This window comes from Chionomys nivalis, chromosome 19 (genome assembly GCF_950005125.1).
Source record: "Chionomys nivalis chromosome 19, mChiNiv1.1, whole genome shotgun sequence".
In the NCBI taxonomy this organism is placed as follows: Eukaryota; Metazoa; Chordata; class Mammalia; order Rodentia; family Cricetidae; genus Chionomys; species Chionomys nivalis.
Genome location: NC_080104.1, coordinates 55599566 through 55625084, shown reverse-complemented (window position 1 = coordinate 55625084; position 25519 = coordinate 55599566). Strand labels below are relative to the sequence as shown.

At 49.4% G+C, this 25519-nt stretch overlaps 4 protein-coding genes across 4 annotated transcripts in view; all 4 read right to left on the bottom strand.

Moving 5' to 3' along the window:
* Nucleotides 1–25519, bottom strand: part of Tspear (thrombospondin type laminin G domain and EAR repeats) — a 143499-nt gene that overhangs the window by 30545 nt on the left and 87435 nt on the right. The window lies entirely within an intron of this gene.
* On the bottom strand, nucleotides 6953–7429 carry LOC130862130 (keratin-associated protein 10-8-like). Its single transcript, XM_057751568.1, has one exon. The coding sequence runs from the start codon at nucleotides 7427–7429 to the stop codon at nucleotides 6953–6955; it is 477 nt and encodes a 158-aa protein (XP_057607551.1).
* LOC130861971 (keratin-associated protein 10-1-like) lies at nucleotides 14275–14952 on the bottom strand. Its single transcript, XM_057751342.1, has 2 exons — nucleotides 14461–14952; nucleotides 14275–14382 (listed from the first exon to the last, which is right to left on the bottom strand). The coding sequence occupies exons 1-2, from the start codon at nucleotides 14950–14952 to the stop codon at nucleotides 14275–14277; spliced, it is 600 nt and encodes a 199-aa protein (XP_057607325.1).
* LOC130861969 (keratin-associated protein 10-9-like) lies at nucleotides 19487–20242 on the bottom strand. The gene has a single exon (XM_057751341.1). The coding sequence runs from the start codon at nucleotides 20240–20242 to the stop codon at nucleotides 19487–19489; it is 756 nt and encodes a 251-aa protein (XP_057607324.1).

The following is a 25519-nucleotide window of genomic DNA, read 5'->3' as shown; positions in this document are numbered from 1 at the left end:
AGGATTTTGTAGAGGTGAGAAGTCTAGCAGCTGGCTGCTCTGCTTCTCTGATCTTTCAACTTTCACCCCATAATATCTGACTCTGGGTTTTTATTATTAAAACCAATTAGAACTCATGCTACACACAAACATCACTTCTGAGCCAGATAGTAGCGCCGGGGACTCAGGGGATCTTAGATTTTGGTTTTTACACAGTGAATTCTTGTCACTGGTCAAGTGTTACCAGGTATTCTAGAAGACAAGACCAGTTGACCGAGAGTCAAGAGAAGAACAGACAAGAAAGTTAGACATCAAAACAGTCACACCTGGACTTAAGGCAACCAATGAGGACTGGGGACGTAGCTTGGTGGCTGACTGTCTAGGACGTACAAAGCCCTGGGTTTGGTCCCCAGCACTACAAAAACAAAGAGGGTAACTGTGGAGAAACACTTCATAATCAAAAGGGTAACCGTGGTGATGCTCTTGTTTCTCTTTAGATCAAACGAAGCGTGACATATCTTTCAGGAAAATTGGGAGAAAGATGGAGATTTTTTTTTCCCCCAGTGATAACTGGCAGTCCACAAATAAGAACCAAATCCCACGAGTGAAGAACCCCAAACCTGAACTTTCAGTACGGTAGAATAGATGAACAGATTATCAGACCAAGTCCAAGAGAAGGTTAGCGAAGGGAAGGAGCTGATGGGTGTGATGACTGAATGCAGGGGTGGGGAGGGCTGAAGTCGAGGAAATGGAGCAACAAGCAAAGGGACAGGGTGGGGAGGGAGTGGTTTGGACCCTAGGAGAGACAAAGGGATGGGGCGAGGTGAGGTATTGAAAACAAACAGGTAGGAGCTTCAAACTGATGGAAGACGTTGATCCATGAGGGCAGAGTGTATTTTAGGTGTGTTTAAAAGAGTTCAGTAAAGCACTACATAGGAATCCACGCGTGTGCACATCAGAGCTGAAAATCAAGGACGGTAGTCAGCAGGGTGGGAAGAAGCAACATGACTGACAGATGACTTCTTGATGGGAAGGTGGAGACCAGGAGGCCGTGGAAGCATTCTTTCTCATCAGAAAGAAAACAGGGACCACACTAGAGCTCTTTGCCCACAGAGAATGCCCTTGGGAGATGAGGGCCAGACACCAACATCCTCCGTGTTGCAGGGGACTCCGAGAAAGCATTGAAGTATTGCCAATGAAGGGCGCGTGGGTAAACTGAGCAACTCCAGACTGTATCAGACAACTCACAAACCCTTACAGAGGTAGAATACGTAGACGCAGGATGGAGTTAAAGGGTCTCAACACACTGCTGTCTGAGGAGCAGTATGTCACATGACCGTGCTTGGCATCTATGTTCTAGAGTCCCACATCTATAGCTGCTGTTTAACCACACTGTCCCCTGCTAAGTGGGAGCAGCAGCCGGGAACCAATTGGAGAAAAAAGAGAGGGAAAGTGGAGGAATGAAAATTCCATGAGTGTGACCCCAAGCATGAAGCAAGGAGGTAAAGGGGACACCGCCAGATATACAGTGGGGTGGTCAGTTTGAGCCTGGCTACAAGGGACACACTGATACCCTAGTGGACCTTGGGTGCAAACTCCTTCACGGAGCTTCGTTTTGTATTTCTACAATGACTTGGGAAGCAGTATGCACCTACAGGTGCTTATTGGCACCCTCAGTTCTGCCTTCCTGGAGGGTCTGTCCGCACATCCCATGGCAGTATGTGACACATGACTCTATGTCTAAGGCATGTCAGGAAAGGTGACGATGAGGAGATGGTAGTGGTTCAGATGTGAGATGTCCCCACATGGTCACATGTTTGAATACTTGACCCCCAGCGGGTGGTGCCATTTCGGGAGGTTGTAGACCCTTTAAGAAGCAGAGCCTGGCTGGAGGAAGTGTGACTGGGCAGCAGGGCAGGCCTTGAGGTTTGTAGTGGTGCTGCTTCCACTCTGTCTCTGCACCGGTTGTCTCATACTCCAGCATATGCTTTTGCATATATTTTTGCTTTACAATTTTCTGAAACCTCCTCACATGTACTACGTATCAGAAATATTAAGGAAGTGCTTGGGCAGTGATGTGACTGAGTTCCTTCAACACCTGGTGCCATGGTTTGGATTTTAAATGACCCCCAAAGACTTAAAAGATAAGACTTAGTTCCTGACTTGTGGCACTACTAGGATGAGAGGGGACCCTTTAGGGGATGGACTTAGTAGTAGGAACATAAATCACTGAGGGTTTGCCTGTGGAGGGACCCTGACCCTGTGTCCTTCCTCCGTCTCAGTAAGGTGAGCATCACCGTATTGTACATCTCCCCCACAAAACTGTGAGCCCAACAATCTCTTCCTCCTTATGTTGTTATCTTGGAAATTTTGTCTTCCCCCTAAGCTTTGCAGCTGTGGTGTGTTTACCCATGGGGCTCAGCTCCCAGATGGCAGTTTCTGCCCTTCTCCCCTTCCTGTTGCACCTTTACTTCCTGTTTGCACAAAGCTCAGCCACCAGTGGCGTTGTCAGCATGTGCCTCTGCAGTCAAGACTGGGACCTTCTAGACTCCCAGGACTCTTTCAAAGCCCTAATTTCTCGAAGTCTTTGGTTCGCAGCTTTCCTCAGCTCTTATCCAGGTGTTCCTCTCAATCCTGGGCGGCACGGATGGGTCCTTCACGCTTAGGTGCCTGGCTGATCCCTGCCCTGTGTTTAGCAATTTGGAGAAACTGAGACTGGTTCTTTAGGGAGCTCCAGACAGGTGAAGACGGATGCTTACACGTTCCAGTTTTCTTTCTATTGCCGTGAGAAAACGCTCCTACCAGGAGCAACTTAGGGAAAGGGATCATTCGACTTATGTGTCCAGGTCACAGTCCAACACTGAGAGAAGTCAGACCAGGAACTCAAGCAGGAACCTGAGCAGAAAGCACAGAGGAACATAGCCTGCTTATGCTTAGCTAGCTTTATTTATTTATTGAGATTGTATTATAGTTACATCATTTCCTCTTCCCTTTCCTCTCTCTCTGACACCTCCCATGTACCTTCCGGCTCTCATTCAAATTTATGGTCTCCTTTTCTGTATTTGTTACACACACACACACACACACACACACACGTTTGTCATCTATCTATCTATCCATCCATCCATCCATCCATCCATCCATCCATCCATCCATCCATCTCCCTACCTACCTACCTACCTACCTACCTACCTACCTACCTACCTACCTACCTACCTACCCCTAAATATGTTAATACAACCTGCTCACTTCATATAATACTACTTGTATATAAACTTTCAGGGCTGACCATTGGTATTGGATAACCGATTGGTGTGTTCTTCCCTGGGGAAGACTATTTTTCCCACTCTTAGTTCCTTAGTTGCCTTTAGTTCTTTGTGTAGGATCGAGGCCACTTTAGAACGTCCATTGGTTTTGTCCTTGTTCAGCTTGTGTTTAGGCAGCAGTGTTAGTGAGACTTCATGGGTGTAGCAGAGACAATCTCACAGCAAACTCCTGTCCCTCTGTCTTACAGTCCTTCCACCCACTCTTCCGCAATCATCCCTGAGCCTTAGATGGAGGAGTGTGTTGCAGATGCATCGGCAGGGACTGGGCTGCACAACTCTGCATCTTGATCAATTTTCTGTTATTGTCTCTGTCTGTTGCAAAAAAGTTTTCTTGATGAGGGATGAGAACTATACTTATCTGTGAATATAAGGATAAATATTTGGATTGTATTTAAGAATTATGCTGGTTTAGACTTCACTAGCCCTGGGTATTTGGCTACGTTTCCAGCCCCAGGCATGGTTTCCCTCTTGTTGAGTGGGTAGCTAGCTCTCTTAAATAACCAGAACCACTTGTCCAGGGAATAGCGCCCTTCTATATCAATTAACAATCAAGATTATCTCCCACAGATATGTTTAATATTATCTGTGCAATCTCTCATTGGAGACTCCCTCCTCAGATGTGTCAAGTTGACAGTAAAGCTTCCTCAGAAGGACATCCACTCTGTTCCCAGGCACCATTCCCACATAAATTGCACCTGCTGCTCAGGACTGGGCCCAGGAGGGCAGGGTTGGGAGGTGACAGACACAGGGCTCTCCCAGGTGTGAATAGCATTTCCATGCTTCAGTGTCTTGTATGCCAATGGCCAGTGGCTGATGGCCATGTCAGAGGAGAGCAGGTGGCAATTGAAGTTCAGGTGTCAGCTCAGCTGATGGGTGAATCTCAGATAGGCAAGGTCCCATGACCACAGACTCCAGAATGTCTTTTGCTTCTGCTGTGCCCTTACATGTTTGCCGCTGCCATCTTTCTCTGGTATCTGGCATGGTGTGAATGGGTGTGGGGAGATCCCCACTGCTGTAATGTAGTGTGTTTATCTCATGGAAACATCCTGTTCTTCAGGACATTTTTACCTGTGTATTATTGTGAAGAGGATTTTTAAAGCTGCACTGTCTAATTGATAATAATAACATGAGTTTAAGTAGAGTTTTGATGATTAAAAATAAATACAAGCTGGGCGGTGGTGGCGCACACCTTTAATCCCAGCACTCGGGAGGCAGAGGCAGGCGGATCTCTGTGAGTTCGAGGCCAGCCTGGTCTATAAGAGCTAGTTCCAGGACAGGAACCAAAAAGCTACAGAGAAACCCTGTCTCAAAAAATAAATAAATAAATAAATAAATAAAAATAAATACAAAGAAATGTCACACAGTTAGGCCCTATGAGTTTCACCTAGGGAGCCACATAGATGGCAGTTGAGGTCAATGATTGAGGAAAACAATTGAGTGTCCAGGGGCCAGGCTGGCTTGAATTCTTTTTAATCTTAATGTTGAAGAATGGATTCACAGGTTTTGATGTACATCACAGCTGAATCAAAGCCTCAGAATAACTTCAGATTAGATTAGATGTTTGGATAATAGCTTTGAGATTAAAACCCTAGAAGACAATCTGAAGTTCACAAGGACACAGCTGAGTTATAGATTCTTTAGGTTAGGGTCACAAATACAATACTAGCTGACACACTCTCCTTGCTAGGATTGTTTGGTGATCAAAGATGATGATTAACTCCTTGTACCCATTTTTGCCCTCAATCTCCTGATAAAAAAGAAATTAATGAGCGGGTATACACCCTAAGATTTAAAGTAGACTGTTTTACATGTATAAAAGTTTAGGTTTGCGATTCCTTTAAGATTCCTCGTAAAATTACCTTTCAAGGTAAGTAATAAAGTGATTGATTCTTTCTTTTTAACTGCAAAATACAGCCTGACAGCCAAAGAAATGGCTGAGAAAAATACCCTGCTTGCACACTCTGTTCATCTATAACAAGTTACTTAGATATAAATGTAAGTAGGTTAATGGGATAACTTTGTTGTAATAATATAAGGAAGGTGAAAAACACATTTTACCCACATTCATTATAATTATTCACTTGGAAAATAGATGTTACCACATTGCAATTTCTATACTGCCTAAAGATTTTTGTTGGGGGTATATAAGCTGTAGAATAAAAATAAAGAGACAGAAAGCAGAATCAGAATACTAAAGAAGAATAAAGAAAATGTCTGAAGAAACCATCCAGAGAGTGTGTGAGTGTCTTTCCCCTTGCCTCTTCAGATAAATGTCTTAGTACACAGAACCTGTGGATTCCCTTTGAGCCCTGCACCACTGGAGGCTGGTCCCCCAGGCAGCAAAAGATGGAGGCACCTGTACCTCAGCAAAGGCCTCCATGGGAGGCTGTCTTCCTTGTCACATGACACCAAGGTAATGTGTCCATGATGAAGTGGCTTCCGCTGCCCCTGTTGCTAGGTGGACTCAGGAATCCCTGTAGAGACACTGCCTTCATCTCCCTGACCAGTTCATCCCCTTTCCTCTGCAGGAGACAATTCTCCAGTCCCTCAGCAAAGGGGAGGCCACATTTGCCCAGATTTGGACATCACATCCTTCCATCTCCTGTGGGCACCTCCCCTCACCACTCTAGGGTGCTGTGGTCACTCCAGGCTTATGGCCAACCCCATCCCATGGTACACCATACCTTGTCCTCTATTTGTAGCTGGGCAGCCTGAGGCATTCTGGTGCTTGCTCAGCCTCCCCAAGGACATGGGTGGGCAGGAAGACAGGATGCCCAGACTTCCCTACAGTGGACCCTCTTGGTGCTAAGCTGGAGGCCAGAGTCCCCTGATCTACACCACACATAGTGGTGGACACTGGCAGCAGGCTAGGGGGCTTCATTCAGAGCCTGAGTGCTCCTCAGAGTGGTGACCAGTGTGCAGAGGTTCTTCTGCTCACAAGATCTGGAAGTGGGCCAGCAGCAAAAGACTGGCACTCCAGATCATATCTGATAACTCCCATACCCCACAGCTGCTGATACAGAGGGAGTGGAAGTGCACAGGTCCAGAATCAGGTGTAGGCCTCACAGAGCCGCGTACAAAGCACAGAGCCAAGGGCAGATGCAGGCCTAGGAGCAAGGTGCAGGCCCAGGAACCAGATACAAAGCCCAGAGGCAGGTGTATAGCCCAGGGGTAGGTACAGGCCCAGGAGTGAGGTGAAGGCCCCAGAGTCAGGTGCAAGCCCCAGAGCCACATGCAGGTCCTGGAGCCAGGTGTAGAGCCCAGAGCCAGGTACAGGCTTCAGAGCCAGTTTTCTGTCTGACAGTTACCACGGAGATGGAATGGTACAGAAAAGGTTTTATTGGTGCTCAGAGGCTAAGAATAACACAGTTGATAGCAGGATCAAGTCAGCCAGATTGGGGGTGGGTAAGGTGGGGCAGCCAGCATGTCCAGGATCTGAGTCAGGAAAGTAGCTGAGGGACGCTCAGGCTTCAGACATGGGTGGGCTGGTGAAGGAAGGGTGAGGGTGGGTGGGTGGGCTGGTGAAGGAAGGGTGAGGGTGGGTGGGTCCAGAAGGCCCAGCAAGGCCCAGCAGAACCATGGGTCAGGAAAGACAGATGCTAATCCAGTTCTCAGCTAGACAGTCAGCAGCATGAGGAGGAAGCCCCTCAGCATACCGGCTCACAGCAGACGGGCTCACAGCAGACCGGCTCACAGCAGACAGGCTCACAGCAGACAGGCTCACAGCAGACAGGCTCACAGCAGATAGGTTTGCAGCAGACAGGCACACAGCAGGATGGCTGGCAGGGGGAGCAGGTGCAACAGGCTGGCTGGCAGTCAGAGCAGATGGAGACACAGCAGACTGGCTTGCAGCAGACAGGCACACAGCATGGGGGCTGGCAGCATGAGGGTGTGCAACAGCTGCTGCAGGCAGATTGGCAGCAGGGGCCGGACCCACAGCTAACTGGGGTACAGATGAGGGTCAAGCAGGGGGCTGGGGCACAGCAGCTGGGGGCACAGCAGCTGGACTGGCAGCAGCTGGGGGCACAGCAGCTAGGCTCACAGCAGCTCTCTGGGCAGTCGTCCACCTGCCAGGAGGAGTTGGTGCAAGCGTCAGAGCAGACAGACATGGTGGAGGCAGCCATGGTGGGGTTGGCTGGGAGCTGGGAGTGTATGAGTGTGTTGAGTGAGTGTGTGTGAGTGGTGAGTGTGTGTGAGGCTCTGGGCTCTGGGCTTTTATTCCCCAGGTGTGTTTTGCTGCAGGAGGCTCTACACCCTTCCCCTTCCTTGTTGTTCAGTCTGGAGCATGCTCTGCAGAGCACAGTTGTAAACTGCCCTGCCCGTCACTCTGCTTGTGCCTGTGCCTGGGGGACACAGTCTCCATGGGCTGTCTATATTCTCCACCTGGTGGCCACCTGTCAGCATTTTGGAGAAGACTCTTGACTCTGAGGATACATTCTGTGTCCCTAGCCTCTGACCTCAGTGGGGTGATCTGGGTGGCCTGTGATTGGGAAAAAAAGAGGCAGGCGTCCTGCTTTGGAGCAGTCAGTGAAGACACCCAATGACATTTCCATGGTCCAGGGATGGATCAGCTGCAGGCAGTCAGCCAAGGGACTCTTGGAGACGAAGATGGTCACTGAAGCCCAGCCTGGGCTCCTAGGCATTTGGAGCCCACACTGAGTCTGACCTAGCTGGACGTCAGTGTCCTCCTGGAGTCCGGGGTCACTTGTTCTGGGTGAACATACAGGCTGCAGGAAGCAGGCGTGGACTAAAGTAACATGGAGTTCATGGTACAGGGATGATCCGTGCCAGGGAGGTGAGCTGGGGAGAGCTGGCCCTGATTCCCAGATGCCTGTCTCAGGCATACCTCTCCTGCATCCCAGTGCCCTCTTGCCCTCTCTTGTCGGGTGCAGAGCAGCACTGTGGGCAGAGAGACAATGTTCAGACCTCACACAGTTGAGTCTCTCAGAAATGGAGGCCTCCTTAGAGTCCTCAGCTGGCGTGAGGAAGGGGTGAGCAGGGTCACCATCACCAGAACTTCCCATGCCGTCCCGTAAAGTGACAAACCAAAAATCGTGATGATAACGAGCGAGTTCAGTGTCTGGGTGAGACCCCTCCACTAGCAACTGAGTTGCCTGTCTGCGGAACTGCTCTGCCCTTGTTCACAGGGGGCCAGGTCAAGAGAGATTCTGAGCACCCAGTAGCCCCCCCCCCCAAGGCAACTGTAGGTACATGGTGAGGACAGAGGGAAGCTGAAGCCACCAGCATAAAACACCCATGAGACTCTGAGACGGTGCCAAAGATGTGTGCAGAGCTCTAAACCAAAGCACATGCTTGCTCCCTGAGCAGACTCAGGACATGATGCCCTTGGGGTATAGGGCTTCCGTAGCTTTTATTTGGCTTAAGCCATTTGGGTTTTGATTGAAGTTCCACCCAAACCCAAGTGGTTTTTCTACACATTCATCACATTCTGTGCTCCGTAACTTACTCACAGCGCTCTGTGGTCACCCATAGGGGACACCACAGACTCAGCTCAGTGTGAGAAACACCTAGCAGAGCCCAAGGAGTGTGAGCAAGGGGACAGCAGCCACAGGGAGCCAGCAGTAGCATTTGTGGAAGCTTGGTGCCGTGACCCGAGGGCAGGAAATAGTGCACAGACTTGAATGGCAGATTCAGAGCTCAGAAAACGGTCATTACCATGGTGACGACAAGGACAGGGATGGGCTGTGGGATGCCCTAAGAACCTGCGGTGTGCCTGGCAGTGTTCTCAGTGCTTCCCGTCTGAGTGGTTTGAGTGTGAAATGTCTCCATGAGTGTGAAATGTCTCCGTGAGTGTGAAATGTCTCCGTGAGTGTGAAATATCTCCATGAGTGTGAAATATCTCCATGAGTGTGACATGTCTCCATGAGGCTCACTATGTGTTTTAAACAGGGCCTAGATGGTGGTGGAAAGTCATGGTGGGGGCAGGAGAGTGACTTGGGAGACACAGACTGATTCTCTTGACTTGAGTTTCTGCCCCTTGATCCCTAAGGTGTGAAATGCCCAGTCATATACCCATCCTGTCACACCTTCCCGCCAGGACTTAGTGTACCCTCTCGAGCTGTGAGCCCAGATAGGTCCATCCTCCTTAAACTGGGTATTCCCTCACCATGGCGAGGAAAGAATCCTACAGAAAACCAGACAGGTGGCACTGTTGTTGTGGTGCATCTGTGTGCTCAGGCCTTTGGACTGGTTCATGGGAGAGATGTGAGAGAGTCTGGGGCTGGAAAAGTCCTGGACTCTTGTGAACTGAGCTTAATGGACAATTCTGAGGTTGATTCACATGATAGAGGCCAGCGCAGACAGTAAAGACCTGACTCTCGAGATGTCAAAGAATAGGACTCTCCTGGGACCTGGGCTCGAGGTCATTCAGGATTGCCACCTGCCAAGGAAGCTGGCTACATTCTGCCCACATCTCAGAATATTGAATGGGACTAAGTTAAAAACTAATGGACTGATTTGTTTGGTGGAGAGGATTTTAAAGATAGCCTAGCATCAGGCCTGTGGCATGGTTGATGCTCGCCGCCTTTCTCCAGGTTTACAGTGAGAGTTCTGAACAGAAGGCAGAGCAGGGAGATGTGGAGAATATGCAGTTCAGTGGGAAAAGGTGCAGGAGAGAATTCGAAGTCTCCAGCAAAGCAGCTGCCCATATAGCAGATGCCAACAGAAGTGAATGGCAACTGCTGAAGAAATCAGTGCAAGGAAGGAAAAGCTCCACAGGACGAACTGGGGCAATAGAAGTGAGAATGTGTCCGCTCTGGGGTAACCTGCTCCAACAAGACGGTCCAGAGTCCCCTGACACAGGTGAGAATGTGTCCACTCTGGGGTAACCTGCTCCAACAAGACGGTCCAGAGCCCCCTGACACAGGTGAGAATGTGTCCGCTCTGGGGTAACCTGCTCCAACAAGACGGTCCAGAGCCCCTAACACAGGCACAAGAGGCTGCTTTGGCTTTGGGATAAGAGGGACAGGCTGGCTCTTAAGCTGAGAACACCACCTGCTGTCACCATCCGTGTAGCGCTGTGATAGTAGGCATGCGGGGTATAAACCTCGCAATGTCATGGAGCATGCGCCAGGGTTCCAATCAGTCTCTGAGGCCAGGCACTGTGTGGAAGGCCAGAGTCCCTCCATGAGTTTGTATGGACCGTGCAGGAAGCTGCAAAGGTGAAGCCTACGTAGCAATGGGGACCTAGAGAAGTCCTTAAACACTGTAAGGGGGACCTTAGCATGTTGGAGATGCCAGGTACCCAAAAATCTGTTGAAGAAAACTGCGGGCATGAGGTGGGGCTGTTCAAAGAAAGAGATGTGTGCTGCAGGCAGTGGGCTGTGCGCAAGGCTACTCAGGGGGCCCCCAACAAGGACACCATAAACCTGAGATCCTGGACTCGGGGCTGAAGGAGTGAGCCCTGCTGGGTTCTGCTTTGCTTTGGTGTGGTCTTTGTTGCCAGTCCTCCTGTTTGGATTGGGAATGTCTCCATGTTGGCGTATGTGAGCAGGGTTTGATTTTTACAGGGGCTCAGAGTTAAATGACTGTCTTGCATTTCAAGGACTTTTAAGTGTTGAGACTGTTGAGGGACCACGGAGAGTTTTGAATCGGTACTCGGTGTGTTTTGCTCTGAGGGATGACCGTGAGCCAACAGGGACCAGAGGTGGAATGTCACTGACTGGAATGTCCTTCCTAGGCTCCCATGTTTCAACATTTGATACCCAGCTGGTGGCAGTACCATTCTGGGGAGGTAGTGGATACAGGTTCTAGCTGACAGGTGCAGGGTGGCAGGCGTGAGGCTTGAGGGTTCTGGACGGATTCTGCTTTGGTCCTGAGCTCTATACGCCTTGGTGAGGAGGCCTGAGGAGCCTGTGCCACATGACCGCGCTGCTGTGAGCACCACCCTTGCCTTATCCACCGTGATGGACTGAAGTGCTCGCTCTTCAGTGAGAAGCCAGAATAAATCCTTAAGTTGTTACCACTAGGAGAAAAGTAACTAATCCAATATCTAACCACTGTCGCATCACCTAGATTAACTTATATCTAGACAGATAAGGAGAACCTTGTACAAAGCTGCCTTTCCTTGGCTGCCCAGTAAGATAAACCATGATCCCTCTGCGTTCCACAACAGGAGACAGGAAGTATGCAAGGAAATGTAACCCCAAGCGGCTTAAAGTTCCCCTTGGAGGCAGGGAAGAACAAATTAGCACCATAGAGCTTCCACACAATGATAGGGACAAACAGGGCCAGTTCCTCCAGACACAGAAGGAAAAAGAAATAAACAGAGCGGAAGCCTCACTGAGACCAAGCATGCCAATTCAGTCACAAGAGAGAGAGAAAGCACAGCCAGGACAAAAATAGCCACCACGAGGTGAAGTGGATGAATGAGAAGAGCGGCCGGCCATAGACTCGTGTTTGAGTGCTTGACCCCCAGACGGTGTGCTGTTGGGGAAGGATGAGGAGGTGTGCACTGGGGTGGGCTCTGGGATTCCAAAAGCCCACATCACTCCCAGTTAGCTCTCTCTGTCTCATGCTTCTGGGTCATGATACAAGCTCTCAGTTATTGCCCCAGTGCCACGTCTGCCCGTCTGCTGCCACGCTCCTCTCCACAGCAGTCACGGACTTAACTGTCTGGAACTAGGAGTTCCTGAATGAAACACTTACTTTACAAGTTGTCTTGGTCATGAGGTTTTGTCAGGGCAATAGAAAAGTAACTAAGGCAAGAAATAATGGCTATGGGGCTGGAGAGATGGCGCAAGCATTTAAGAGCACTCACTGGCTGCTCTTCTAGAGGCCCGAGTTCCGTGCCCAGCACTCCCATCAGGGGCTTATGCTGCCTTGTAACTCCATCTCCAGAGGATCCACACTCCGTTCTGGACTATACTCATGTGTGTGTGTGTGTGTGTGTGTGTGTGTGTATATATATATACAATTTAAAAATATTCTTTTAGAAGAGAAAAAGACTTGGGGGACCCTTATCTGCGTGCACAGCTGCTGTTTGCCAGTGGAAGGGGTGAGTGGACGAGAGCACTGGTCTCTGCAGGACTCCAGGTCCACAGGTTACAGAAGCATCTGCACAGCAGAGTGTTCTAAATTGTTCTCTCTCGTCTAGGCGTCCATCAACAGGCCCGGAGAGCGAGAGGGGGCGAGTGTGTCCAGCTGAACTTAATCCAGACACAAGGAGCAAAGTCACGTGGCTTTTAGGGAAACAGGCTGTCACTGGGAACAATCACATTCAGTGAACCCAGTCGATGCTCAGAAAGACAAATACAAAGATAAATAGATTTTATCCCATTTCCGTTCCTAGATTTTATATGGTTAAAGAAAATCATGAATGTATGGATTAAATGCAAAGAGAAATCAAATGGTCTATGGGTCGTGGGTCGTGACCCCTTAGGGTTTGAACCACCCTTTCACAGGGCTCTCTGAAGACCATCAGGGAACACAGATATTTACATTGCAACTCATAACAGTAGCAAAATACAGTTATGAAGCAGCAATGAAAATACTTTTATGGTTGGAGTCACCACAACATGAGGCCCATGTTCATTGAAAGGCTGCTAGGGGCTGTCCCTTCAGATAAGGCCCATCAAATGTACCATAGTCGCCCGTGGGAGCAGCAGCTGTTGGAGCGCTGAGCACTAGAAAAGAGCCATCCGCCTGCCAAACCACCAATTCCCATTCTGTTGACAAACTTGTCTTAAAAAATCATTTGATGCCTCCAACTCTAATTTCTTCATTCACTGGAAGAAGGGGAGACTCTTTCCGTTCGCAGTGCAGCGAAGCATGTAGCTGCTTCAAAACATTGGATAAGTTGGCAGACATGTTTGCTCACATCCATCCAAGCTTAGCTTGTGGTCCTCACAAGCTAAGAAATGTCTGCCTCTGATCATTTACCTAGGGAACAATGTGCCCTGAGTGGAGGTGAAATAAAGATTTGTGTGCAGCTTTAGATTGAGCTCGATGGCAAAGTCAGGACCGATAGAACCCACACTGCTGGGTTCATGGACGTCATCATCACAAGACTGGAGAGAACTTCCATCTGATATCCGACACCAAGGGTCGCTTTGCTGTTCATCGCATTACACTTGAGGAGGCCAAGTACAAGTTATGCAAAGTGAGAAAGATCTCTGTGGGTACAAGAGCAGTCCCACGTCTGGTGACTGACCATGTCCATGTTATTCGCTACTCTGATCTCCTCATCAAGGAGAATGGCACCATTCAGATCGACTTGGAAACAGGCAAAATAACCAACTACATCAAGTTTGACACCAAGAACTTGTGTATGGTGACTGGAGTGGCTACCAGTTGGACTGGAAAGTGAACACATGTAGAGGCCTAAAGGACTGGACCACCAGACAAGCTCTTCCAGGAATCTCAGTTTTATTTTAGTTCACAAAGTAGAAGATGGCGGTGGACGGCAGCAAGGAAGGGGAAGGGGAAGGTGGGAGAGGGAGGTAGCAGAGAAAGAAGCAACACTTCAGCTCGGCTCCTAGGCATAGGACATTGGAAATGGAGGCAGAGCCTACTGTCCCTACCTAGGACAGGTGTCTAGTAGCCACAAAGGGTCCCCTTGAGCCTGTTGGGTAATGGCTACATCAAAAGAGCCAGGCAAACAGACACAGGACACCCACATAGTCGGTGGAAGGCTAACACTGGATGTAGCTCAGGCCAGGGTCCCAGAGAGACCCACACATTCCACACAAAGCCTGTTCCCACGGGTGGCCAGATGCTCTGGGGAAATTTTAGGTTTGTAGGACTCACAGGTCATCAGCTGGTCACAGGATGGTAGCCAGCATCTGGGCAGATGAAAACCAGTGGGAAAAAGCAATAATGGCTGACACTGGGAGCTGATCAGGGAGACGTGGGTGTGGGGCTGAGCCCAGATGTGAGGAGCAGGAACACTGGGTTCTCAACTCTGAGATTATCAGACATGCATGTGGGGGACTCTGAAGAATGGGACAGATCAGCAGCAGCTGGACTTCAGGCCAGAGCAGAGGCCACAGCAGGCCTGACTGGAGCAGGCAGGGCGGCAGAGCAGGGACATGCTGGAGCAGGGCTTGCAGCAGCTGGGCTGGCAGGAGGAGGCACAGCAGGAGGAGCTGGGCACACAGCAGGCAGGTCTGCACACAGGGCGGCAGAGCAGGGACACGCTGGAGCAGGGCTTGCAGCAGACAGGCTTGCAGCAGACAGGCACACAGCAGGAGGATTGACAGCATGAAGGCTGGCAGCATGAGGGCTGGCAGCTAGACTGCTGGCAGCATGAGGAGGATCCAGAGCAGATGGGTGTACAGCAGACGGGCTTGCAGCAGACAGGCACACAGCAGGAGGATTGACAGCATGAGGGCTGGCAGCTAGACTGCTGGCAGCAGGAGGAAGACCCAGAGCAGATGGGTGTGCAGCAGACAGGCACACAGCAGGAAGATTGGCAGCATGAGGGTTCACAGGAGCTAGCACAGACAGATTGGCAGCAGGGGCTGGACACACAGCTCACTGGGGTACAGATGAGGGTCAGACAGGGGGTTGGGGCACAGCAGCTGGACTGGCAGCAGCTGGGCTCACAGCAGCTCTCTGGGCAGTCGTCCACCTGCCAGGAGGAGTTGGTGCAAGCGTCAGAGCAGACAGACATGGTGGAGGCGGCCATGGTGGGGTTGGATGGAGGAGGGTGAGGAGTGAGTGAGTGAGTGAGTGAGTGAGTGAGTGTGTGTGAGGTGCTCTGGTGGCCGCCTTTATACCCCTGGGCTGCTTGTGTCGTGTCTCAGTTCCTGGCATCCTTTTCCTGGTCTGAGTTTGGAGTCAGGCTGTTGCCTCACTATGGATGGACTGTCAACAAGTATTGCTGTCTGAGGTCATTGCTCTGGGGAAACCCCACAGACATGCTAGATTTCATGGGAGGCAGGGATGTCAGCAGCAAGGTGACATTTGGAAGTGGCAGCCACTGTCCTATCTCTGAAGTCTCAGTTCTTGAGGTGGCTTCTCCACCTGGGCAGAGAAGGAGTGGGCACAGCCCAGACTGTGGGCTTTGAAGATGTTTGCATGTTCTTCTGAGCTTCCCTGTAGGTCTTGATGTCTACGGTGCCTCCCTCTGTCTGTGAGAACTCAAGGCTCTCCTGGTGGCTCTGGCAGCCTGGTGGAGTCCATGTGAGCAAGAGGGTGGATGCCTTGGGGCATGTTTCAGGGTGAACTTCTCTGCATTCCCTGACAGTGCCCATAACATTCATGGTCCTTTGTCCCCTCTGAGAGCTGGCAGCTTCTCCTCTACCCAGGTCCTCAGAGCTCCTGTTGCTCCATGGAAACAACCAGCTCCCTCCCTCAACACAACTCGGGGGTTTCATACGCACTGTGAGCACAATTTGTTTAGTAGACGCTGTCCCGTGCACCTGCCATGCTCAGCACTGCTCCATTGTCTGAGGACACCCTGAGTTCTTGTTACTTATTATTTCATGGTTTCTGTAGTCGGCCACATTTCTAAGGGTCAAGGGGACATCCTTGGGGAAAGTCTGGGCCTCAGAGTCTCCAAATGGCTTCCCACTCATAATATCAGGCACTGGCTTGGATGGATGGGCGTCAGGGCTTGGAATCTAATGGCTGAATGAGATCCTGTGTTAGGGCCTCCAAGCAGTAAGATGGAGAGATTTCATTTCAAACAGAAGCTGATACATGCCAGATTTTTTTTTTTGAAAGACATCAATCTGTACACCCAGCTCAGCTGACAAGACAGGGTCATATGATAGATCCATAGGCAGAGGTGTTACATTGAAGAAGCGGTGAGGCCAACCCAGCAGAAGATTTTGAAAACTTCCCAGGAACCCTGAGAGCAGCAATGACCAGGACTGGTCAGACTCGTGGAAGCCAGAGGCAGTGGGTGAGAATTACAGGGACAGCAAAATCATTCCGGTATCTAAGGGAAAATAGAGACAGCCCAATAAAGAAAACCAAGGGACTCCTGGAGTCAGCAGCAGTGCCATTTGCACAGAGTGATAAAGTACAGAACGGGGAAGACACATCTGATAGAGACTTGTGTCTAAAATATGTAATGACCTAAAAGAATGGGCATCAAGCTAGGCAGTGGTGGTGTACACCTTTAATCCCAGCACTCAGGAGGCAAAGGCAGGTAGATCTCTGTGCATTTGAGGCCAGCCTGGTCTACAAGAGCTATATTACAGGACATTCTCTGAAACTTCAGGGAAACCCTCTCTTGGAAAAAACAAAAAGTGCGTGGGGGGGGGGGAGCATCAAGAAAACAACACAATTAAAAATGAGATATGGTTCTAAACAGAGAATTCTAGAAGATAAATTGGCTGAATGGCTGAAAATCACATAAAGAAAAGTTCAGCATCCTCAGTCATCAGGAAAATGCAAATCCAAACTACATTATGATATCACCTTACACCAACAATAGTAGAAAGATCAATAAAACACATAACAACTCAAGTTGGTGAGAACTTGTGGAAAGGGGAACACTTATTTATTTGCTAGGGTATGTAAAAATTTGTACAGACACTATGGAAGTCAGTGTGGCAGTTCCTCAGGGCAGGGAATCAATCTACCTCAAGTCCATCTGTACCCCTCTTGGGCATTTATCAAAGGACTCTGCACCCTACTACCTTGCTCTCCCATGTTCACGGCTGCTCTATTTGCATCAGCAACAAATGGAAACAGCGTAGATGCCTTCTGTTCAGAATGGATAAAGAAAATGTTGTATATTTACATAATAAATGCTACAAAGTTGTTTAAAGATGAACCCACAAAATCCACAGATAAACTGATGGAGATAGAGAGAGAAATCATTCTGAGAGTGATAACCCAGATCTAAAATGGCAAGTAATGTTTGTGTTTGCTTCTATGTGGAAGAAAACTGCTAACTCTTCCATAAGCAGAGGTTAAGTGTGGAGAAAAGTATGGAAGGGAAGGAATCCCCAAAGAAGCAGAAATAGAATATGTGATTATGGATGGACGAGATGGGGCTAGAATGGGAGGATTAACCAGGGAAGCTAACAGAAGGGGAGGTGAGGGAGAGAGTACAAAGAAGGAAAACTAAAACTAAGGACTATTTGGGGGTCATTTGGAAACCTACAGCAGTAGAGCTTCTTTAAATGAATACACATATGAAAGAAATATAATCACAAACAACAGGGAGACAAATTCCCAAATAGACATCTCTTGCCACCAAATTAAACCTCCAGGTCTGGGAATAGGTTACATTTAACCAATTTGTTGACCAAAGGGGCCTGTATAAACCCCCAGACACCCAAGCTATTGCCAAGGCTATGGTGGCTCTCCATGAGCTGAAGGTAAACTCTGCAGCTGAAGACAACACCTATAAATCTCATTGAACATTGAGAAGCGGAGCTGGTGTCTTCCTAAAGCCTTCAGTTAGGAATAGTTAGTGTTCACGGTACTGGAAGGCGCCCTGCATGCTACCAGAGGAGGCCGGTAGGCACCAACCCTTGCTGTGGATTGTAGAGGCGTGCACAGGGCCGAGGAAGATCTGGCTTCCATGACTGAAAGAAGTGAACGAAAATGCCATCCCTAATTCCAACTGATAACCACTCACAAAGGAAAATTTCCTATTATCCAGCAGAGTCCCCCTGAGTTTACAAAGCACACTTCAGGGAGGCCCCATGCCAGCAGCAGATACCAACACGAAAGGAACTGAAAAGTAATTTTAGAAGTTTTATAATGCTTTGTCTGACCATTAACCTTTATGTCTATGTGTTTGTTTGTTATTTATTCTTACATGACATCAGAATATATATTAAATATGTATATATAATATAATAATATAAAATAATATATAATAATAAATACATAAAATATACAATACATTTATGTATATTCATATATATTCCAACTTTCTATTTTATGGGATTTCTCTGTGTGAAAAAGTGTGTGTCTCTTTGCCTGCATGCCTTTTTTCTGCTTTGTTCTGTCCTATTCTGATTGGTTTGTATTTACTTTAACTTATTCTACACACCTGAGGGTGATAGAATTCACAGGGGAAGCCAGTGGCCCAGAAGCCATCAGGAAATGGCCAGTACAGCAGAAAACAAGAGGCTGGTTGGTCCACCCTGCTCCGGACTCTTTAAAAGGCAAACATTTATGGGCATGTCATTGAATCATCCTTGCTCTTGCGAAGGTTTGTTTTTATTCTGTGTATGTACCCGTGGAGCACGCGTGGGTTCCTGTGGGATTCAGAAGGGAATACTAGATCCCTCAGAGCGGGAGTTCCAGCTCTGAAAGAGCAGTAAGTGCTGCCAACTCCTGACCCAATTCTCCATCCCCGTGTCCTATGCGTTTTTTATTTATTTATAGATAAATTGAATATCCCAACAAGATCATTGACTGTGCAAAAATCAATACACAGGAGGTATATCTTTTGTGTAATGTGTATGTATTCAAATGTTTGCATGAAGATCTCTCTAGTCCCTCAAACCCGTGTGTTCTGGGTGGTTTTTTTCAGGTCAAGTCCCAAATCTAACATGGCTGATCATGTCCCCTGCTGCTTTAGCACCTTCAACCAAGGCTTCCATCCACTAGGGCTCTGTCAAGGACAAGTTCACAGCTCATCCAAAAAGGATGAGGCACACAGGAAACAAGCCACCAGGAGTGAGAACTGGCAGAAACTTCTGGAAACAGAATTGGATCCCAGAGATGATCCAACCAGGGGCTGGACACACAGCTCCCTGGAGTAGAGATAAGAAAGAGTAATGCAGGAGGCTGGAGCACAGCAGCTGGTCTGGCATGGCAGGTGTAGAAAGGACCAGTCGGACTGGAAGTGAATAATGTAGAAGCTTAAAGAACCAGAACATCACAGGCTTTTCTGGAATCTAAGTTTTATTTTAGTTCACAAGAGTAGAAGATGGCAATGGAGGGCAGTAGGGGGAGAGCTGAGTGGAGGGGGAGGCCACACAGAAAGAGACCCCATGTCAGCTCGGCTCCCAGGCCCAGGACAGGGGAAGAGGAGACAGAGCCTGCTGTCTCTACCTAGGACAGTTGTCTAGTGGATACAAGGGGTCCCCCTTGAGCCTGTTGGGTAATGGCTACATCACTGGGAGCTGACCAGGGAGACGTGGGACGGAGGCTGAACCCAACTACTGGGAGCAGGAACACTGGGCTCTCAACTCTGAGAATAGCAGACATGCACGTGGGGGACTCTGAAGCATGGAACAGACAGGTCAGCAGCAGCTGGACTTCTGGCCAGAGCAGAGGCCACAGCAGGCCTGACTGGAGCAGGCAGGGCGGCAGAGCAGGGACATGCTGGAGCAGGGCTTGCAGCAGCTGGGCTGGCAGGAGGAGGCACAGCAGGAGGAGCTGGGCACACAGCAGGCAGGTCTGCACACAGGGCGGCAGAGCAGGGACACGCTGGAGCAGGGCTTGCAGCAGACAGGCTTGCAGCAGACAGGCACACAGCAGGATGGCTGGCAGCATGAGGAGGATCCAGAGCAGATGGGTGTGCAGCAGACAGGCTTGCAGCAAAGGGTCACACAACAAGGTGAGGAGGTGCAGCATGAGGGCTGGCAGCTAGACTGCTGGCAGCAGGAGGAAGACCCAGAACAGATGGGTGTGCAACAGACAGGCACACAGCAGGAAGATTGGCAGCATGAGGGCTGGCAGCTAGACTGTTGGCAGCATGAGGGTGCACAGGAGCTAGCACAGACAGATTGGCAGCAGGGGCTGGACCCACAGCTCACTGGGGTGCAGATGAGGGTCAGGCAGGAGGCTGGGGCACAGCAGCTGGGGACACAGCAGCTGGTCTGGCAGCAGCTGGGGGCACAGCAGCTGGTCTGGCAGCAGCTGGGGACACAGCAGCTGGGCTGGCAGCAGCTGGCGGCACAGCAGCTGGGCTCACAGCAGCTCTCTGGGCAGTCGTCCACCTGCCAGGAGGAGTTGGTGCAAGCGTCAGAGCAGACAGACATGGTGGAGGCGGCCATGGTGGGGTTGGATGGAAGAGGGTGAGGAGTGAGTGAGTGAGTGAGTGAGTGAGTGTGTGTGAGGTGCTCTGGTGGCCGCCTTTATACCCCTGGGCTGCTTGTGTCGTGTCTCAGTTCCTGGCATCCTTTTCCTGGTCTGTGTTTGGAGTCAGGCTGTTGCCTCACTATGGATGGACTGTCAACAAGTATTGCTGTCTGAGGTCATTGCTCTGGGGAAACCCCACAGACATGCTAGATTTCATGGGAGGCAGGGATGTCAGCAGCCAGGTGACATTTGGAAGTGGCAGCCACTGTCCTATCTCTGCAGTCTCAGTTCTTGAGGCGGCTTCTCCACCTGGGCAGAGAAGGAGTGGGCACGCCCAGACTGTGGGCTTTGAAGATGTTTGCATGTTCTTCTGAGCTGTCCCGTAGGTCTTGATGTCTACGGTGCCTCCTTCTGTCTGTGAGAACTCAAGGCTCTCCTGGTGGCTCTGGCAGCCTGGTGGAGTCCATGTGAGCAAGAGGGTGGATGCCTTGGGGCATGTTTCAGGGTGAACTTCTCTGCATTCCGTGACAGCACCCATAACACTCATGGTCCTTTGTCCCCTCTGAGCACTGGGAGTCTCTCCTGTGTCCATGTCCTCAGAGCTCCTCCTGCCCCAATTACACAGTCAGCACCTCCTTACGATTTATTTTTATTCATGTTTAAGTGTCTGCAAAGCACATGTGGGCGCCTGTGGAAGCCAGAAGAAGGTATTGGATCCCACAATGCTGACCTTACAGGTAGATGTGAGACACCTGACTTGGTTAACTGCTGTTAACCTTTGACCTATTCTCCAACCCCGTGTCCTTGTGTTTTGGGTATTTATTAATACAATATACATACCAACAATACCACCAGTTGTGCAAGGAACAACCCACAGGGGCAATACCTTTTGTGTAGCCTCGTGTGTATGTGTTCATGTGTTTGCACATGTGTGTTATGCATGTGTGTGGAGGCCTGAGACTATCTGTGGTTTCTTCTTCCTTTCCTCTCTACTTTATTTTTTAAGACATGGTTATAGCATGAATAATAAAAACCCAGAGACAGATATTGGGATTCAAGCTGAAGATCAGATAAGCAACACAGCCAACCACTAGAGAAAACTTTGACTTCTACCAAATCTTCAGACCGAAAGGGCAAGGTCCTGCCTCCCAGAATCCTCAGACTCTACCCTTCTTTCTCCCTGTCTCTTTGTTTGAACTTCCAGCTAGCTATATTTTGCTTGACCATTGGCTGAAACAGCTTTATTCACCAAGCGATAAAAGCAACACACATACAGAAGGATATCCCACATCACATGGTCATTCCCTGGTTCAATGAGTCTGGCTGGCCAATGAGCCCACCGATTCTCCTGTCTCTGCCTCCCTAGCGCTAGGGTTGCAGACACTCCCTGTCATTTTCAGCTTCTCACATGGGTTCTAGGGATTCAAACTCAAGTCCTCAGGCTTAGGTGGCAAGCATTCACCCACAGAGTCATCTCCCCTGTCCTGGAGCAACCGTTTTCTATCTCACTGGAACTGAGTGAGTACAGATGTTAAGTAGCTTGAAGTGTGTGCAGTCTGGGTTCACAGAAGAGCTTAAAACAAAGGTATAGAGCAGGGGTTCCCATCCTGTGGGGTCTTGACCCTCGATAAAACAACCTTTTAATGGGGTTGCATATCGGATGTTTGCATTACAATTCATAATAGTAGCAAAATTACAGTTACGAAGCAGCAATGAAAATAATTTTATGTTTGGGGTCACCACAGCATGATGAACTGCCTTAAAGGGCCACAGCATTTGAAGGTTGAAAACCACTAGTATAGAGCAAAAGTCAATAGAAACAAAGAGAGTCACATCAAAGTGAGTTGAGGACTTAACACCTCGGCTTCAGTAGAACAGTTAGCAGAAGGACTAACCAAAACAGAACACTTGAACACTGTGGCAGGTCTACACGATGCAGGACATCCCTGCAGGGTCTCCTCACAGCAGCCAAGCAAGTATTCTGCTAATGTGGGGGTATGGGTAGACTGGGGGGGTAGGTGTAAGTGCTAAGGGTGGTGTACATGTGGGGGTGGGGGTGGTTTAGGTCTGTGTGGTTTAGGTGTGTGTGGTGTGGGTAAGGTTGGTGTAGGTGTTGGTGGTATAGGTGTGTGTGGTATGCATGTGGTTGGTGTATGTGCTGTGGGAATGGGTAGTATAGGTGTGTGTGGTGTATGTGTTGGTGGTATAGGTGTATTTGGTGTGTGTGGTGTGGGTATGGATAGTATAGATGTGTGTGGTGTAGGTGTGTGTGGTGTGTGTGTGGTATAGGTATTGGTGGTGTAGGTGTGTGTGGTGTGGGTATGGATGGTGTGTGTGGTGTGGTTGTGGATGGTGTGTGTGTGTTGGTGGTGTAGGTATATGTGGTGTAGCTGTGTGTGGTGTGAATGGTGTGGGTAGTGTGTGTGGTGATGATGCTGGTGTTATAGATGTGGCTGATGTCAGTATAGGTGTGGATGGTGTGTGTGTTATAGGTATGGCTGGTGTAGGTGTGGGTGGTGTAGGTGTGGGTGGTGATGGTGTCAGTGGTGAAAGTGTGAGTGTGAATAGTATGGTGGTATCAGTGTGACACAGGCTCAGATAGTGTGTGTGTGTGTGTGTGTGTGTGTGTGTGTAGAGTTCTCTCTACACAGAACATATATGGGTCATGAAGCTAACCTGAGGAGAGAAAACACACAGAGTACAAGCTCAGGCAAGAACAGAACAAAATTACAAACTGATGACAGAAAAAAAAATCAGAAAACTTAGAAATAAGTGAAAATGAATAGAATAGCCCTTAAACAACCAAGAGGAGACTAAAATACGCTGAGATGATGAGACCAAAAACCCCTTATTGCTATGACAATACACCCAATAAGAGCAATGTCAGGAAGCAACTCGATCCTTGCTCAGGGTCTGAGGACACAGTCCCTCATGGCAGGGGAGGAGTGGTGACTGGGGCAGTGCTGTATTACATCCTCAGTCAGTAAGGAGAGAGAGAGAGAGAGAGAGAGAGAGAGAGAGAGAGAGAGAGAGAGAGAGAGAGAGAGGCACTGGTGTTCAGGGTGTTCAGCCCACTTTCTCCTTTTCATTCAGTCGGGAAACCAGCCCGTGGGATAGTGCCCCCCACATCCATGGTGGCTCTTTCCCCCTCAGTTAACTCAGTTAATCCGCCCTGGAAACACCCTCACTGGCATGCCCAGAAGGGTCCCCTAGATGATTCCAAATCCTGTCAGGTTGTCGCAGCATCGCCCATCACAGCACGGAGGCAGCAGAAGGCCTGCGATGGGAGAAGCGCACAGCTGTGGACACCATGACGAGAAAGGCCTCAGGTCAGTGACCCGAGCAGAGCCAAGCACAAGGAAGAAAAACAAAGACCCTGGTGGAGACAGACCAAGAAGCATTGACACCGACCCTCAGAACCTGTTCTGAAAGCTGGAGAGGGGTGGCGCACCTCAAGCCACTCTGAGCAAGCGCTACCCCCACGCCATCCTCAGAGACAAGCATGTTGACCACCACCTCTGTGTCGTGGATGAACGTCCTCAACAACAGAATCCAGCATCACAGTAATGAACGGGAGCTGTGGGTCTTCATTTTGTTACCTAACCTTTGTGCTAAAGGCTTGGTCCCACTTCATGGTGTTGCTGGGTGCCGGTGGGTCCTTTAAGAAGTGGAAGTAAGTCAGACGTGCCACTGAAGGGGACACCGGGACCCTGGCCCTCTTCTCTTTGCTTCCCAACCACACAGAGGGAGCAGATTCCTGTCACACTTCCCACCAAATAATGTAATGATTATGGAAACAGCCTGGTGGTACCTCAGAAGTCACAGAGTTCCTAGGTGACCCAAGAATCCCACCTCTAGATTTGTCCCCAGGAGCAATGAGAGTGACTCCCCTAGGGCAGGAACGTTGACAACAGCATCATTTCCAAGCCCGAGTTGAGGCAGCCTAAGTGCCCATTGGTTGCTGACCAGAGTTGACACATGTGAACAGTATGTGCACACAACTAGAGGTGACTCAGCTATGACCAGGGAGGCAGCTGTGCCACACGCTACAACATGCATGAAACCATGAGGACATACACTGAGCAATTAGTCACGAATGGCTAGATTCAATGATCTACCTATGTGAAATGTACAAAACACATCAACCAACAGGCGCTCATGCTGTAGGCCATGAGGCAGGGCCAGGGGATTGTGAAAGGACACAGGACTTCTGCAGTGATCAAATTATCCTACATTGATTGTAGAAACCCATGACTACAATGACAACCATTGAGTTATACACACCCAGAACCATACCAGCAGCCTGTGACCATACTGATCATCCTCCAGATGTAAACATCAAAAACTATGTTAGTAACCACAGAGATGTGTACGCTCCAACCACTGTGGAACTGTACAACAACCATCACGCTCTACATATCTGGGTTCACACCAGCAACCAGAGGTGGTGCCCATTCGTGGACTGCATCAGCAACCACTGAGCTATGCAAAGTCTTGGCTAGACCAACAACTACCAGGCCACCCAAACAGGTGGCTATGCCAACAACTGATCTCACATCTGTCTCTGCAGTAACAATCACCAGGCTTTGAAAGCCGCTATGTAACTACCCCTAGCTGCAAACTAGCTGCAAAGACTTGAGACTGTCCTAACAGTCATTGGGCATGCCACTCCTTGACTTTACCAACAGCTGTTGGGTTGTGCAAACTCTTGATTCTGCCAACAGTAATCAGACTTAGAAAAACCTATGCCTATATCAACAACCACTGAGCCGTGCAAATCCTTGGCTATACTAACAACTATCAGGCCACACAAATCTGCAGTGGGCAGTGCAAACCTGTGGCTATAGGAACAATCCCTGGACCTTGCAACCCATGGTGGTACCAACAACCATCAGGCCACACAAACCATGATCATGCTAACAACCATCGGGCAGTACAAAACTGAGACTATACCAACAACCGTCAGGTTGTACAAATTTATGACTGTTCTAGCAACCACTAAGCCACCCAAAACCATGACTATGCAGTTCACCATTAGTCCACACCGTCCCTTGGCTATTCATCAACCGCCATCTGTGCCAACCCATGCATGTATCAACAACCACCCCACAGGGCAGTGCAAACCTGTGCTAATACCAACAACCATCAGGCCGAAGGTTGCACAGACAGGGCCTGCACTTGACCAGGGATGGGGCTGGGATGTGGGCAAGGCAAGCCCTCCAGATCCCAGATTCCTTTGCCAAGCGGCTCTC